General features: G+C 44.4%; 1 protein-coding gene across 1 annotated transcript in view; it reads right to left on the reverse strand.

The window, feature by feature from the left end:
• The window catches only part of LOC115104113 (protein phosphatase 1 regulatory subunit 1B-like), a 28,052-nt gene extending 19,116 nt beyond the window's left edge, over positions 1 to 8,936 (reverse strand). Inside the window, exon 1 of the mRNA XM_029625335.2 lies at positions 8,433 to 8,936. Within this exon, the coding sequence (XP_029481195.1) occupies positions 8,433 to 8,546 (114 nt within the window). The 5' untranslated portion in view covers positions 8,547 to 8,936. The remainder of the gene's footprint in view (positions 1 to 8,432) is intronic.
• Positions 8,937 to 16,288: the final 7,352 nt, after the last annotated feature.

Here is a 16,288-nt window from a genome sequence, read left to right on the forward strand (position 1 = left end):
AAACTACAGTTGAGTTGTTTGGAAGGAACACATGACACTATATGTTGAGAAAAAAAGGCACAGCACACCAACATCAAAACCTCATCCCAACTGTAAAGTATGGTGGAGGGAGCATCATGGTTTGGAGCTGCTTTGCTGCCTCAGGGCCTGGGCAGCTTGCTATCATCGATGGAAAAATGTATTCCCAAGTTTATCAAGACATTTTGCAGGAGAATGTAAGGCGATCTGTCCGGCAATCGAAGCTCAATAGAAGTTGAGTGATGCAACAGGACAACGACCCAAAACACAGAAGTAAATCACCACAGAATGGCTTTAACAGAAGAAAATACACCTTCTGGAGTGGCCCAGTCAGAGTCCTGACCTCAATCCGATTGAGATGCTGTGACATGACCTCAAGATAGTAGGTCACACCAGACATCCCAAGAATATTGCTGAACTGAAATAGTTTTGTAAAGAAGAATGGTCCAAAATTCCTCCTGACCGTTGTGCAGGTCTGATCCGCAACTACAGAACGCATTTGGTTGAGGTTATTGCTGCCAAAGGAGGGTCAACCAGTTATTAAATCCAAGGGTTCACATACTTTTTCCATCCTGCACTGTGAATGTTTACACGGTGTGTTCAATAAAGACATGAAAACGTATAGTTGTTTGTGTTATTAGTTTCAGCAGACTGTGTTTGTTTACTGTTGTTTGTTTACCTGTTGTGATCAAATTGTATGACCAATTTATGCAGAAATCCAGGTATTTCCAAAGGGTTCACATACTTTGTCTTGCCACTGTAAACCCAGACCCATGTGGGCAGTTCTTGGTCCTGGTACTGACCCAACCCTCTGGTCCACTCCTGATAGGATCAGCTAGCATGACAGATCCAGAACCCCAACTACTGTTGTTTGCAACAGAGCTGTAAAATCGTAATCCTTCCTCTTTCTCCCCTCATCGGAAATGGTACTGCTGTTATTGTCACAGCAGCAGGGTGCACTGCTGAGAGCCTGTAGCTCACAGGCTGACTGACTGGTTGGCTGGCTGGTTGGCTGGCTGGCTGGCTGGCTGGCTGGCTGGCTGGCTGGCTGGCTGGCTGACTGGCTGGCTGGCTGGCTGACTGGCTGACTGGCTGGCTGGCTGGCTGACTGGCTGACTGACTGGTTGGCTGGCTGACTGGCCGACTGGCTGGCTGGGAGTACAAGAGTGCACATGTGCAAGACTACCTACTATGTGGATGTGCATGTTTAGAATAGGGTCTGAGATTATGTAAATGAATGCATTTTACTGAAATTATATTCATAGCATGGGGTAATCATTTCACAAGATATAATGTTAATTCCTATGGAGTTGACATTTAGGTAGGCCATGCTAGGTGTGATTTATGGAGAGCGCTGTTGCAGTGCTGTATATGTGTGTACCCAAAGCCAACAGGCAACAGGGAACTCGTTTATCATAACACCGGGGTTGGGTGGTAGCATTTTAGCAGCGCACACACACACACACACACACACACACACACACACACACACCATAATAAGCCCCCATGCTCTTGAAGTGCTCTCTGGTTGATCTTATGATGACTGCCTACAGAGTCATCACACCACAAATCACTCTGCCTACTTTCAATATTTGTGCTTTACCTGTTTATACAACACCTGCAGACTCACAGAGGACAGGCACGCACATGTATGATCACATACAGTCACACAAAAGGAATAGGTCTTCTACACTACACAAGAGAGAAACATTCATATTGACTACAGTTAAATAATGAGAGAGAGAAGCCACATGGAAAACATTGATCATAGGAAGCATGTAAAGCCTGGGTTTATTCATTGTCTATCAATATGATTCAATTCAAAAGAGGAGCAGTATGAGTATGGGATTCACTTTCCTAATATAATAAGATTTTATCTAGATATGCAAATGTCCACCCTCACCTTACAACCAGGGTTGGGGAATAACTGATAACATGTAGTCAGTTACATGTAATCTGATTACAAAAATATATATGTTTTCAGTTACGTTGCCAGCAAAAAAGATTGTAATCAGATTACAGATACTTTTTGAAAATATAGATTACTTGGATTACTTTTAAATTCTGAAAGGATGTTGGCGAAAAATTACATTTTGACACCTTTCTGTTTTCTCAATGACAATTAATTCAGCATTGAAAAATTGCACAAGTTTAAGTTTGTTCCACCTGAGCGAGCGTGACCACAAGTCACTATAATGACACATCAAAATAATGTGTTTGATGGATCCTTTTTGTCTTCTTCTAATGCCTCTTAAAGGGAAAGTAATCTAAAAGTCATCTTAAAGTAATCAGATTACATTACTGAGTTTGTGTAATCCAAAAGTAACCATTTTGGACAGGTAACTAGTAACTGTAATGGATTAAATTTGAAAAGTAACCTAGCCAGCCCTGATCACAGCAGTGTGCACGCAAAACCCCATACACGCTTGCACAAACACCTGCGCACACATACTGCAAAGTAAACACACACATGCTGAGGAAAACTTGAAAGTTGTAACAACAGACACACAACCACAATAAAACCAAATTACGTGGTCACTGTGGAGGGGAGTCGCAAAGCCACTTCCTCCTGATCTATATAAAGGATGACCGCACTTCGTGATTAGGCCTCACTTTATATTTGGTTAATAAGGAAATGCTAGGTGCCATGACTGAATTGTCCTGTGTGTGTGTCGCAGATTGGAAGAGTTAGACAAATAATTTAGCCAATTAGCTTCAGCCGGCTGGTGTGCAATCGTAGCAAAGTTGGTTTGACTTTGGATAGCCTATATCCAGGACTAGTTAGGGACCGTCGATAAATTACACAATGTAAATTAGACAATATTTTCCTTGAAGTTTTCTCATGAAATGCTTTCAATATTTGTATATGAATTTATTTATTTATAGTTGGTTTGAGTCATTGAAATTTGGAGCTATTGGAATTTAATATACCACAAAACTCCATTTTGGACCAGACTGACAAAATGATCCTATTTAGAATAACTGTTTCTGACTCATATCGACGCCACATAGGCTAATATCTAAATGAGAAGTTGTTTTCTAAGGGGCAGTTGTTCTTTAACCAGTTATGCATTAGGGGGCGCTATTAAAATTTTGGGATGAAACAAGATATTTTATCACGAAAAGATGCTCGACTATGCATATAATTGACAGCTTTGGAAAGAAACCACTCTGACGTTTCCAAAACGGCAAAGATATTATCTGTGAGTGCCACAGAACTGATGCTACAGGCGAAACCAAGATGAAATTTCAAACAGGAAATGCCCCAGATTTTGGAGGCGCTGTGTTCCAATGTCTCCTTATATGGCTGTGAATGCGCAAGGAATGAGCCTACACTTTCTGTCGTTTCCCCAAGGTGTCTGCAGCATTGTGACGTATTTGTAGGCATATCATTGGAAGATTGACCATAAGAGACTACATTTACCAGGTGTCCGCTTGGTGTCCTCCGTCAAAATTATTGCGTAATCTCCAGCTGCATGCATTTTTCCATGTGGTTCAGAGGAGAAACCAAACTTCCACGAATGATTTATCATCGAATAGATATGTGAAAAACACCTTGAGGCTTGATTCTAAACAACGTTTGCCATGTTTCTGTCGATATTATGGAGTTAATTTGGAAAAAAGTTTGGCGTTGTAATGACTGAATTTTCGTTTTTTATTCTTAGCCAGACGTGATGAACAAAACGGAGCGATTTCTCCTACACAAATAATCTTTTTGGAAAAACTGAACATTTGCTATCTAACTGAGAGTCTCCTCATTGAAAACATCCAAAGTTCTTCAAAGGTAAATGATTTTATTTGAATGCTTTTCTTGTTTTTGTGAAAATGTTGCCTGCTGAATGCTAGGCTTAATGCTATGCTAGCTATCAATACTCTTACACAAATGCTTGTGTAGCTATGGTTGAAAAGCATATTTTGAAAATCTGAGATGACAGTGTTGTTAACAAAAGGCTAAGCTTGTGAGCCAATATATTTATTTAATTTCATTTGCGATTTTCATGAATAGTTAACGTTGCGTTATGGTAATGAGCTTGAGGCTATAATTACGATCCCGGATACGGGATTGCTCGTCGCAAGAGGTTTTAAGGTAGCCACACAGACAAACGCTTCTCTCAAATGAACACAACAAAACAAAATGGTGCAAGTTTTAAAAAATAAGTCCTTATTGTTATGTGCATGATTAACAGCTGTTACTTTGTAAGATATCACACAATTGGCCATCCATAGTGCTTTGATTACACCAGCCCAATCAATTCCACTGATGCTGTTATTGATAACAAGACACTCATCAACAAAGAGCTCTGGTGATGACCTTAGAGGGGGGGGGGGGGGGCACTGTCTTTTGTTGTGAGTGAGCTATAACTAATGGAACACCTAAATAAGCATAAAATATTTCACTATTTTAATTTCCTGGAATACACATCGTTAGAATCATCCCATTGGCAGATAAACTGCATCAACGAATCACCTCTGGATTAGAACCCTCTCCGGTGACATGGCACACACATGCAGCCTAAATGATCCTGATGTCTTACCAACCCAGCATGCCCTCCGCTGAGAAGCTCTGGCTAGGAGTGCATATTGACTGTCCGTCAGATCCACAGTGTTACCACACAAACACTCGCTGAACCAAAGGTTGCTGTGTGACGCCCAGCCAGTGGAAAGGGCACGTAACCTAGGAGAGTGAGGTAGGGTGAGGGTGTTCACCCCTTTTCACCCCAACAGAAGCTCTCTATTCCATTTACTAGATTCATTTAGATTGGACCTAAAATAGGTGACTGGGTGGTTGTTGCCCTTTGGTGTACTTTGATACCCTTGGTCCCCTGAGTTTCCCTATCAATCCATAGGATCAGAGGTGGATTTACATTGGGATTAGTATGGAGAGGGCTCGTGTTGTGTGTTTACTCCATAGACGGATGGGGCGGGCCGACTCACTGTGAGTGAATCAACTGGAGCCTCTCGGTCTGAACGATGACCCTAATCTGTGTCCATTATGAACATTACCCCACACCAGTCCCTCCCAGAGCATGACATGGGGGAATACGGAGGTTAAACACACGCTGCCATGTGCTGTTGATCCAGTACTGTAGGCCACCACAATGACTTTTGTGACACAAGAGTTGCATTTCATTTTTCCCTATTAAAATCGTACATTTCCTTTGGGAAAATCTTAGAGCATGGAGGAATACATCGAATGTTGAAACGGCTGTCAAGAAACACAAATCTTATCTGCATGAAGTTTTCCTGAAACAGATGTTGAGTGGGATAGCCTACACGTGTACCAAGCCAGTGGACGTGCTGGGGTCTTGTCTAGTTGGTCGAAGTGTTAAGTGTGAATGAGGCCATGGGGTAGGGCGATCAGATGTCCCTGATTTCTGGGGACAGTCCCCCGATTTTGGTGAGCTGTCCCCGGCTAGAGCTGTCCCCAGATATGTCCCCAGATATGTCCCCGATTAGCCCTCAGAAAGAGAAAAGCAACTTTGGAGGTAAATTGAGTCTGATATTTCAATAATCCAACGCTGTATCCAACCAGATTTGCATGTAAAAATGTTATCTGTCCCTGTACCAAACTTGTTTCCTCCCAGGGCTTCGCCGCAGCCCTTTTATGAGAATGTTCAGGCAAACATTTGATCAGTGAAACATTTTAACCACCGCACCAAAATTTAAAATGACTAGATAGTCTAGCATGGGTAATCCATTTATGTGTTATAATTACATCAACTATTTGAAAGGACTATAGCGAAAATTTATTAAATATAGTTCCATGACATTGTTTTTATAATTTTTGGGTGCCGCTAGCCACAACAAAAATGTACCCGATTTTCATATCCAAAATCTGGTCACCTTACCGTGGGGCATGTTTCCGTGCTCTCGCTCTCTCTCTCTCTCTCTTTCTCTGTCTGAGTCAGGTCCAGGACACACTAGGTGTCAGCTATGGGAGCCGCGCTCACATTAAAACCCCCCAGGGCAGAAATCAGGATCCTGAACGCACTCATACATTTACACATGTGCAAGCTAGTGCCTATGCAAACGACCCAGACACAAAGAGACATTTCTCCATTAAAACAGTGACCTTTCAGAGGTGATCTGTGACGGAGGCTGTGGAACGTTTGCTGTGCGGTCGGTCGTCATGGAAACAACCCTGTGGTATTATACTGGTCATTGTGACGGTGCTGTTTATTAAATCATGTTAGCTGTGCTTCCGGGTAAATGACTCCTATGGGCCTTTGCTAGATTAGTATACTAACTGTACTGCAGTCTACGTAGTGGGAGTTGAAAGCTGTCATTAAAACTGTGGCGCTAACATAATTGAAGTGATTTGTGTAGTAAACACTGGCCTTGAGTGTGTTTGTATACATGTGTGGGTATGTTTAATGCTGTGGGATAATGAGGGTCTCCTAAAAATGAGTCGTAGTCATTAACTATGCCCACCCCAGTGTCCCTGGGGACCCAAAATAACCACTGCTAGATTATATCTCCTGTAATACACACACATGCCCACACACACACACACACACGCACACAACCACACACACACATACACACACACAGCTGTAAAACATCCTCCACTCTCCCCATACTCCCTTTTGTCGTTCCTGTGACGGTATGCTTGTGTGGTATGGCAACTACACACACCTCAATACTTGCCCACAAACACACAAGTTAGCTCGTACACATGGGTACTTACATTAAATCACACACACACACACACGCACGCACGCACGCACATGCACACACACACACAAACAAACAACACAACTCACAGACAGCAGTCCCTTCATGGAGCCTCTCCCAGAGGAGAGTACAGTCAGCACCATTTAACCTGCACCTCTCTGTAGATGTGAACGTTACTGTGGACTTTACTGTAAACTATCTGAACTGCTTTCAAATCAACCAGATGACCCCAGCCTCTGCTATCCGGATGGGGGCGCCAGCCAGACACGATGCCCCATGGAGGGTGGGAGGGGGCTGCCTGCAGCTGCTCACAACATCTGATGTAAGGGGAGATTGAGCAACAGTTCCACAGAGAAAAAGGAAGAAAGAGAGCCATGAACAGAACAGAAACACGTTGACTAAGAGACCAGAGGGTTTTAACACTTCTTTAAGAGAGAGAGAGAGAGAGAGAGAGAGAGAGAGAGAAGAGAGAGAGAGAGAGAGAGAGAGAGAGAGAGAGAGAGAGAGAGAGAGAGAGAGAGAGAGAGAGAGGGGGTTTCAGGGCTGAAGCAGAGAAGGCCGTTGGACAGGGAGAGGAGAGGGTCATGGGTTCACGTCCCAAGATGTTTGAGTGCTGCAATCGTGTCCTTGAGTCAGAGACTGCACACGGTGAGTGATTCAATCAGGCTAAAGCATGGAGACAGTGCCATGCCAAACTATTAGCTGATGTGAGATAGAGCTCTCTAACAGGGACAGCAGCTCAGGGATCTGACACGAGACAGGTGAAAGAGAGAGAAAACAGGTTGTGCCTTTTTCTCTGCACTCCTCCATCGTATAGCGTTCTTGTCTTCCTCGCTCTCTATTTCTCTCTCTCTCTATCTCTCTCTCTCTCTCTGCATCTTTTGGGGCTGAGCCACTGGCCTGGATCTCACACAGCAGCCAACCAACTCCTACTTTGACCCACTTTCTCCTGGACTAAAATAAAACACACTGTCGACAGGCTGCAGGGCCAAGGAGAAGAACCAGCATTGTCCCGTTCCATTTTTATATGACTACAGGCAAACAGTAGAAAAGAACCAGGCAAGACAGGGAAACAGACTCTACAAACTGAGTAGTGAATAGAAGAAGTGAAGTGAGAAGGGCTAGCAGTCCAAAAGAAAATCTGTCAGACCAAGACAAATATTAGTCACTCGTATAATCATTCACTATAGTTCTGTGACTACAACGATATCACAAACCATGGTTGACTTTTATACGGTTTAACTGGCCAGAGTGACAACATTCAGCGACAACGGGACACGTAGTTAAATAGGCCAAAGAATAAAGTATCAGAAACAGCAGAGAAAGAGATAGGACAACACTGTATTCTCAACCATGTATCAGAAAAAGACAGAGAGGATCAGGCCACAGATCAAGATACAACAACAAAAAAGAGAAGTCGCACTACAGCTGAGACTGACGGTCCAATATGGCGAGGTTTGTCCCATTCTGGTAAACCACAAGTTCCAACCCTGACAGTGACCATGGTCAACTATAAGTTATATCCCGCAACTTGGCTGTAAGGTCAAACATCTGTAGCACATGTGCGTAACACGAGAAACTGAGATGCACACAGGAAAACACACTAGACACACAGGTCAGACGCAACACACACAGAACACGATGAACTTGCACGCTCGCACACAGAGGTAACTGAGGACAAGCTAAACACATACGGACTGTACGAGCACAGACACTGTTATACCAGTTCTCTCACTTACCATCTCTACTTGCCGGGGGTCCAGTTGGGTGGGTGCCGAGGACTGCACAGCAAAGTGGATCTTCCTGCTCTCCTTGCACTCGTCTCCAACCTCATCCAACGCAGAGGGATCCATGGTTGTGTCTGTGTCCCAGGGGGGTCACTCTCTCACCAGGCACCAAGCTCTGCTCCACTAGGCTCCCTGGAGGAAGGTCCCAACACAACACACTGTACAGTAGTCCTGCTTCTGCTGGGTCTACCTCTCTCTATATATACCCTCTCTGCCACTGTCTCCCTTCAAAAACAAAACAGATGAACTTCTCTTTGTTTATCTGTGTCCCTCTCCTCTTTCACTCACGGTCAGCTATTTCTCCTATCCTTTATCTCCCCTGTTCCCTCCCTTCTTCCTCTCTGCCTGTTTCTGTCTGACACTTACTCGTGTTTGACGTTCTAGGTGGAGTGTGTTTATCTCTCTATCTCTCCTCCCTCTCTTACCCTCGCTCACAACCTGTGCAACAAGAGTAATTGAGACACGTCCTTGAAGCTGGCAGAGAGAGAGAGAGAGAGAGAGAGAGAGAGAGAAGGGGGCGGGACAGAGGCAGGGAGGGGGCGGGGGAAGCTAGAGTGAGGGAGGGGAGAGAGAGAGGGAGCGATGGACCGGAGGGAGAGGAGTTGTGTTTTTGTATATATTAAAGCTGAGGTTGATTTGTAATCAGAAAAAAAAGATAATCTCATCCCATCAGCTGAGCCTGTTTTGGCCTCTGTTTGTGAATGAGAGATTTGTGCTCTCAGAGGGAGTGAGGGGGAGGAGAAAGAGAGAGAGCAGGGGGGGGCAAACAGGGAGAAATAGAGAGACAACGGGATATAGAGAGTGGAAAGGAAGAAAGAAAAGACGGAAAAACAGAGGGGTGACCGGACATAAATAATGATAGATGCAGTAGAATCAGCATCAGGCATGGAGGCAGAGAGGCATGTGCTATGATCGGCTGGCTAATTTAGTAAACAGCTCCTGCACTGTATATCTGATGGTGACTCAGTACATGCTGGGTGCGCATCTAACGATGAAGAACAACATCTTAGGGTGCAGGGAAAATGTCAACAGTCTCCTTCCTGTTCTGTTCCACAGAGAGCTGAGAATCAGGCGCAGAGATGGTTCCATGGCGAAGGTGCATAAAGATGGGAGGAATTCCGATATTACGCCATTGTTTTTAGCACTTGGTCCACAGAGTTCTTCAACTACAGCGTGCAACATGGTTCAATGTGCCGGTAAATGGTTCGTTCAGATTGCCAATGTCTTGGAGCTAGATTTGGGATGATGTATACTGCGCAAAAGCCGACACATAAAAAAAGAGTACCGGAGAGCAATGTACAACAACCCGGACACATCAGCATACAGCACGGGGAGAACACTCTAATTAGGAACATGACAAATAGTGTAAATATGAACCACAGAACGACATGCCTTTACTGTATATATGGTATTGCACATACTCCATTCGACACCATAAAGTTCTGACAGTTACAGGCAAGTCCAGAGTGGTGAGTGGTGAGTGGGCTGGAACTTAAAGTGCATTAGAGGACTTAGTATCAGGGGAAGCAGCAACAACAAGACGAGGCTGACGCTTGGTAAAAGGTCGCAATCACAGCATGTAAACAAAAACAGCTGTTCCAGTGCCCAAGAGGAGAAAGGGAAATAGACAGAGTGGGGGAGAGGAGGGAAACTTGAAGCCAAAGGGACACATAGGACAGGAACAGAGAGAGAGAGAGAGAGAGAGACAGACAGACAGACAGACAGACAGACAGACAGACAGACAGACAGACGGAGGGAGGGAGGGAGGGAGGGAGGGAGGGAGGGAGGGAGGGAGGGAGGGAGGGAGGGAGAGAGAAAGAGAGAGAGAGAGAGAGAGAGAGGGAGAGAGAGACAGAGCGAGAGAGAGAGAGAGAGAGAGAGAGAGAGAGAGAGAGAGAGGAGAGGGAGAGGGAGAGAAGGGGTGGATAGAGAAGTAGAGGAAAACAAAATTAAAGGAGGGGAGAGGGGGCAGTCCCAGTCTGGCCCAGGGTTATTTGTAGGGCCATTCTGCAATTTCACTCGCAAGGCAGGAGGGGCTTTGGAAAGTGGAGAGTCGAGTTGGATGGATTTGGCCCCTGGTCAGGGAAGGGCTTTGGCTGTATTGGGCTGGGAGTGTGGCTGTGATGAGGGAGACAGCACAGCGGTTGGTGGAGGAGGAGTGCAACTAGGTGACAGGGGGAGGGGCAAACTTTAAACAGCAGGGAGAATGTTTATCCCGCAGGCAGGCTGGTCAGAGGAGGGGGAAGGCTGCCAGCCGTGTTATTCACTCGCTTACATGTGGGAGGACAGATCGGGAGTTCATCAGTGGGCTTTAGAGCAGCGATTCTCAACTGGTGGGTCACGGGAGGTTTTTTTTTTTTTTAATTAAATTTTTTATTTTTTCACCTTTAATATACAAGGTAGGCTAGTTGAAAACAAGTTCTCATTTGCAACTGCGACCTGGCCAAGATAAAGCACAGCAGAATAGGTCACGGGTGTCTAGGTAAAATAGAAATATATATACTGTACAAATACTGACCAAAAATATAAAACGATATTACTGCGTTACACTTCATATAAGGAAATCAGTCAATTGCAATAAATAAATTAGGCCCTAATCTATGGATTTCATATGACTGGAAATACAGATATGCATCTGTTGGTCACAGATACCTTGAAAGAAAGGTGGCGGCGTGGAACAGAAAACCAGACAGCATGTGGTGTGACCACCATTTGCCTCATGCATCTCCTTTCCATAGAGTTGATCAGGCTGTTGATTGTGGCCTTTGGAATGTTGTCCCACTTCTCTTCAATGGCTGGAGTTTAGTTGTTGCTGCTTCACAGGCCTTGGCCCAGGGGCTTCAGCCCCGGTGAGCCCCTGCATTACTCTTGCCCTGAGTTGATCAACATTCTTCATCAAGAATATCAGCAAACTTGTATTATTGGCGAATGAAAAAGGTGGGAACGTTATTCCCATGTCATATAATTGCTACATTACTATCAATATAGCATTACAAATCATTTTCCAGGTTGTATTTTGATGATTATTTTTCGTGAAGCGAATATTGGGTCCAACTGAGAACCTGATTCAATTTGGGTCCCGAGGCGAAACAAGTTGAGAAGCATGGCTTTAGAGGGTTTGGCTTCATCGCCTTCTCTGCACACATCTACCTCCTGTGTCAATGTAAGAGTGAAAGAGCCTGGGGATCTTGGAAGAATTAGAGCCAGACATCCTGGAAAGAGAATACATCAACAGAAACACGCCATAAAACTCCTGGAATTGACTCTGGCAGCTGCAGGGCACACACATAAACACACAGAGAGAGAGAAGACTGCATCTCCTATGACAGACTGGAGTATGTAACTCTAACCTCTCTAAATGGGGCATCTCTGTCCATGTGACAGCCAAAAGGGCAGGGGTTGACAGGGCTTCTCCCCAAAGTTATTACAGCCCCCCAGAGGCAAGTTCAGCCCGGGCTCAGCTCTGCTCTGGCTCAATGAGCTCAGACTAAGCAGAGTGGAGGTTTGAAAGCTGGTCCCATAGAATGACATACAGTGGCGTGCGAAAGTATTCACTCTCCTTGACATTTTTCCTATTTTGTTGCCTTACAACCTGGAATTAAAATTGATTTTTTTTTGGGGGGTTGTATCATTTGATTTACACAACATGCCTACGACTTTGAAGATGCTAAATATTTTTTTATTCTGAAACAAACAAGAAATAAGACAAAAAAACTGAAAACTTGAGCGTGCATTACTATTCAACCCCCCAAAAGTCAATACTTTGTAGAGCCACCTTTTGCAGCAATTACAGCTGCATGTCTCTTGGGATATATGTCTCTATAAGCTTGGCACATCATTTTTGTCCATTCTTCAAGACAAAACTGCTCCAGCTCCTTCAAGTTGGATGGATTCGGCTGGTGTACATCAATCTTTAAGTCATACCACAGATGCTCAATTTGGATTGAGGTCTGGGCTTTGACTAGGCCATTCCAAGACATTTAAATGTTTCCCCTTAAACCACTCGAGTGTTGCTTTAGCAGTATGCTTAGGGTCATTGTCCTGCTGGAAGGTGAACCGCCATCCCAGTCTCAAATCTCTGGAAGACTGAAACAGGTTTCACTCAAGCATTTCCCTCTATTTAGCGCCATCCATCATTCCTTCAATTCTGACCAGCTTCCCAGTCCCTGCCGATACAAAACATCCCCACAGCATGATGCTTCCACCACCATGCTTCACTGTGGGGATGGTGCTCTCAGGGTGATGAGAGGTGTTGGGTTTGCACCAGACATAGCGTTTTCCTTGATGGCCAAAAAGCTCACTTTTAGTCTCATCTGACCAGTGTACCTTCTTCCATATGTTTGGGAAGTCTCCCACATGACTTTTAGTGAACACCAAACGTGTTTGCTTATTTACTTTCTTTAAGCACTCTTCCGTAAATCCCAGCTCTGTAGAGTGTATGGCTTAAATCAAATCAAATCAAATTTTATTTGTCACATACACATGGTTAGCAGATGTTAATGCGAGTGTAGCGAAATGCTTGTGCTTCTAGTTCCGACAATGCAGTGATAACCAACAAGTAATCTAACTAACAATTCCAAAACTACTGTCTTATACACAGTGTAAGGGGATAAAGAATATGTACATAAGGATATATGAATGAGTGATGGTACAGAGCAGCATACAGTAGATGGTATCGAGTACAGTATATACATATGAGATGAGTATGTAGACAAAGTAAACAAAGTGGCATAGTTAAAGTGGCTAGTGATACATGTATTACATAAGGATGCAGTCGATGATGTAGAGTACAGTATATACGTATGCATATGAGATGAATAATGTAGGGTAAGTAACATTATATAAGGTAGCATTGTTTAAAGTGGCTAGTGATATATTTACATCATTTCCCATCAATTCCCATTATTAAAGTGGCTGGAGTTGGGTCAGTGTCAATGACAGTGTGTTGGCAGCAGCCACTCAATGTTAGTGGTGGCTGTTTAACAGTCTGATGGCCTTGAGATAGAAGCTGTTTTTCAGTCTCTCGGTCCCAGCTTTGATGCACCTGTACTGACCTCGCCTTCTGGATGATAGTGGGGTGAACAGGCAGTGAGGTTGAAGAGGCGCTGCTGCGCCTTCTTCACGACGCTGTCAGTGTGAGTGGACCAATTCAGTTTGTCTGTGATGTGTATGCCGAGGAACTTAAAACTTGCTACCCTCTCCACTACTGTTCCATCGATGTGGATAGGGGGGTGTTCCCTCTGCTGAAAGTAGTCCTATGGACAGATACTCCCATCTATGCAGCTCCTTCAGGGTTATCTTTGGTCTCTTTGTTGCCTCTCTGATTAATGCCCTCCTTGCCTGGTCTGTGAGTTTTGGTGGGCAGCCCTCTCTTGGCAGGTCTGCTGTGGTGCTATATTTGTTCCATTTTTTAATAATGGATTTAATGGTGCTCCGTGGAATGTTCAAAGTTTTGAAAATAAATGTATAACCCAAACCTGATCTGTACTTCTCCACGACTTTGTCCTTGACCTGTTTTAGAGCTCATTGGTCTTCATGGTGCCGCTTGCTTGGTGGTGCCCCTTGCTTATTGTTGCAGACTCTGGGGCCTTTCAGAACAGGTGTATACATACTGAAATCATATGACACATCATGTGACACTTAGATTGCACACAGGTGGACTTGATTTAACTAATTATGTGACTTCTGAAGGTAATTGGTTGCAACAGATCTTAGTAGGGGTTTCATAGCAAAGAGGGTGAATACATAAACTCAGCAAAAAAAGAAACGTCCCTTTTTCAGGACCCTGTCTTTCAAAGATAATCCATAAAAATCCAAATAACTTCACAGAGCTTAATTTGTAAAGGGTTTTAACACTGCTTCCCATGCTTGTTCAATGACCCATAAACAATGAATGAACATACACCTGTGAAACGGTCCTTAAGGTCACAGTCACACTAACAGCTTACAGACGGTAGGCAATTAAGGTCACAGTTATGAAAACTTAGGACACTAAAGAGGCATTTCTACTGACTCTAAAAACACACACAAAAGAAGTTGCCCAGAGTCCCTGCTCATCTGCGTGAATGTGCCTTAGGCATGCTGCAAGGAGGCATGAGGACTGCAGATGTGGCCAGGGCAATAAATTGCAATGTCCGTACTGTGAGACTCATAAGACAGCGATACAGGGAGACAGAACAGCTGATCATCCTCGCAGTGGCAGACATGTGTAACAACACCTGCACAGGATCGGTACATCCGAAAATCACACCTGCGGGACAGGTACAAGATGGCAAAAACAACTGACCGACCAAGTTACACCAGGAACACACAATCCCTCCATCAGCGCTCAGACTGTCCGCAATAGGCTGAGAAAGGCTGGACTGAGGGCTTGTAGGCATGTTGTAAGGCAGGTCCTCACCAGACATCACCGGCAACAACTTCGCCTATGGGCACAAACCCACTGTCGCTGGACCAGACAGGACTGGCAAAAAGTGCTCCTCTCTGACAAATCGGGGTTTTGTCTCACCAGGGGTGATGGTCAGATTCGCATTTATCGTCGAAGGAATGAGCGTTATACAGAGGACTGTACTCTGGAGCGGGATCGATTTGGAGGTGGAGGGTCCGACATGGTCTGGGACGGTGTGTCACATCATCATTGGACTGAGCTTGTTGTCATTGCAGGCAATTTCAACGCTGTGCGTTACAGGGAATACATCCTCCTCCCTCATGTGGTACCCTTCCTGCAGGCTCATCCCGACATGACCCTCTAGCATGACAATGCCACCAGCCATACTGCTCGTTCTGTGCGTGATTTCCTGAAAGACAGGAATGTCAGTGTTCTGCCATGGCCAGCGAAGAGCCCAGATCTCAATCCCATTGAGCATGTCTGGGACCTGTTGGATCGGAGGGTGAGGGCTAGGGCCATTCCCCCCAGAAATGTCCGTGCAGGTGCCTTGGTGGAAGAGTGGGGTAACATCTCACAGCAAGAACTGGCAAATCTGGTGCAGTCCATGAGGAGGAGATGCACTGCAGTACTTAATGCAGCTGGTGGCCACACCAGATGCTGACTGTTACTTTTGATTTTGACCCCCCCCCCCCCCCCCCCTTTGTTCAGGGACACAGTATTCCATTTCTGTTAGTCACATGTCTGTGGAACTTGTTCAGTTTATGTCTCAGTTGTTGAATCTTGTTATGTTCATAAAAATATTTACATATGTTAAGTTTGCTGAAAATAAACGCAGTTGACAGTGAGATGACTTTTTTTATTGTTGAGTTTAAGCACGCACCACTTTTCCATATTTAAAAAATATAGATAGATTTTCTGAAACAAGTTTTTTTTTTCATTTCACTTCACCAATTTGGACTATTTTGTAAACTCCAAATAAAAATCCATTTAAATTACAGGTTGTAAATGCAACAAAATAGGAAAAACACCAAGGGGTGAATACTTTGCAAGACACTGTAATAGTCAACTATAGAACCTCTGTGGCTGGTCCTATTTACAGAGAAGATCATACTATGTAAAGAAACGTAGGTGCCTACGTACATGGAGATGGCAAGGCTTTGGAAAGGTAATGGACCATTGAAACTATAATCCACACCCCCACTCAGTCGGGTCCAATCCTGCCCCACCCTAATTCCTCATGAGCGCCAGCCAAGTGTTCTGTTGGTAATAAGCTGAAGCATCTGGGGTTTGGACGTCAAAAGCAACGTAAAATGTGAAATCATTCATTTATAAGGATCACAGAGAGGCTTTGTCCCAGGACAGCAGGTGTTCTCGTAATTCATAGCAGGTCACACAGAAAGAGAGTGTTTATCAGTCCTCA

This window comes from Oncorhynchus nerka, linkage group LG21 (genome assembly GCF_034236695.1).
Source record: "Oncorhynchus nerka isolate Pitt River linkage group LG21, Oner_Uvic_2.0, whole genome shotgun sequence".
Taxonomy (NCBI): domain Eukaryota; kingdom Metazoa; phylum Chordata; class Actinopteri; order Salmoniformes; family Salmonidae; genus Oncorhynchus; species Oncorhynchus nerka.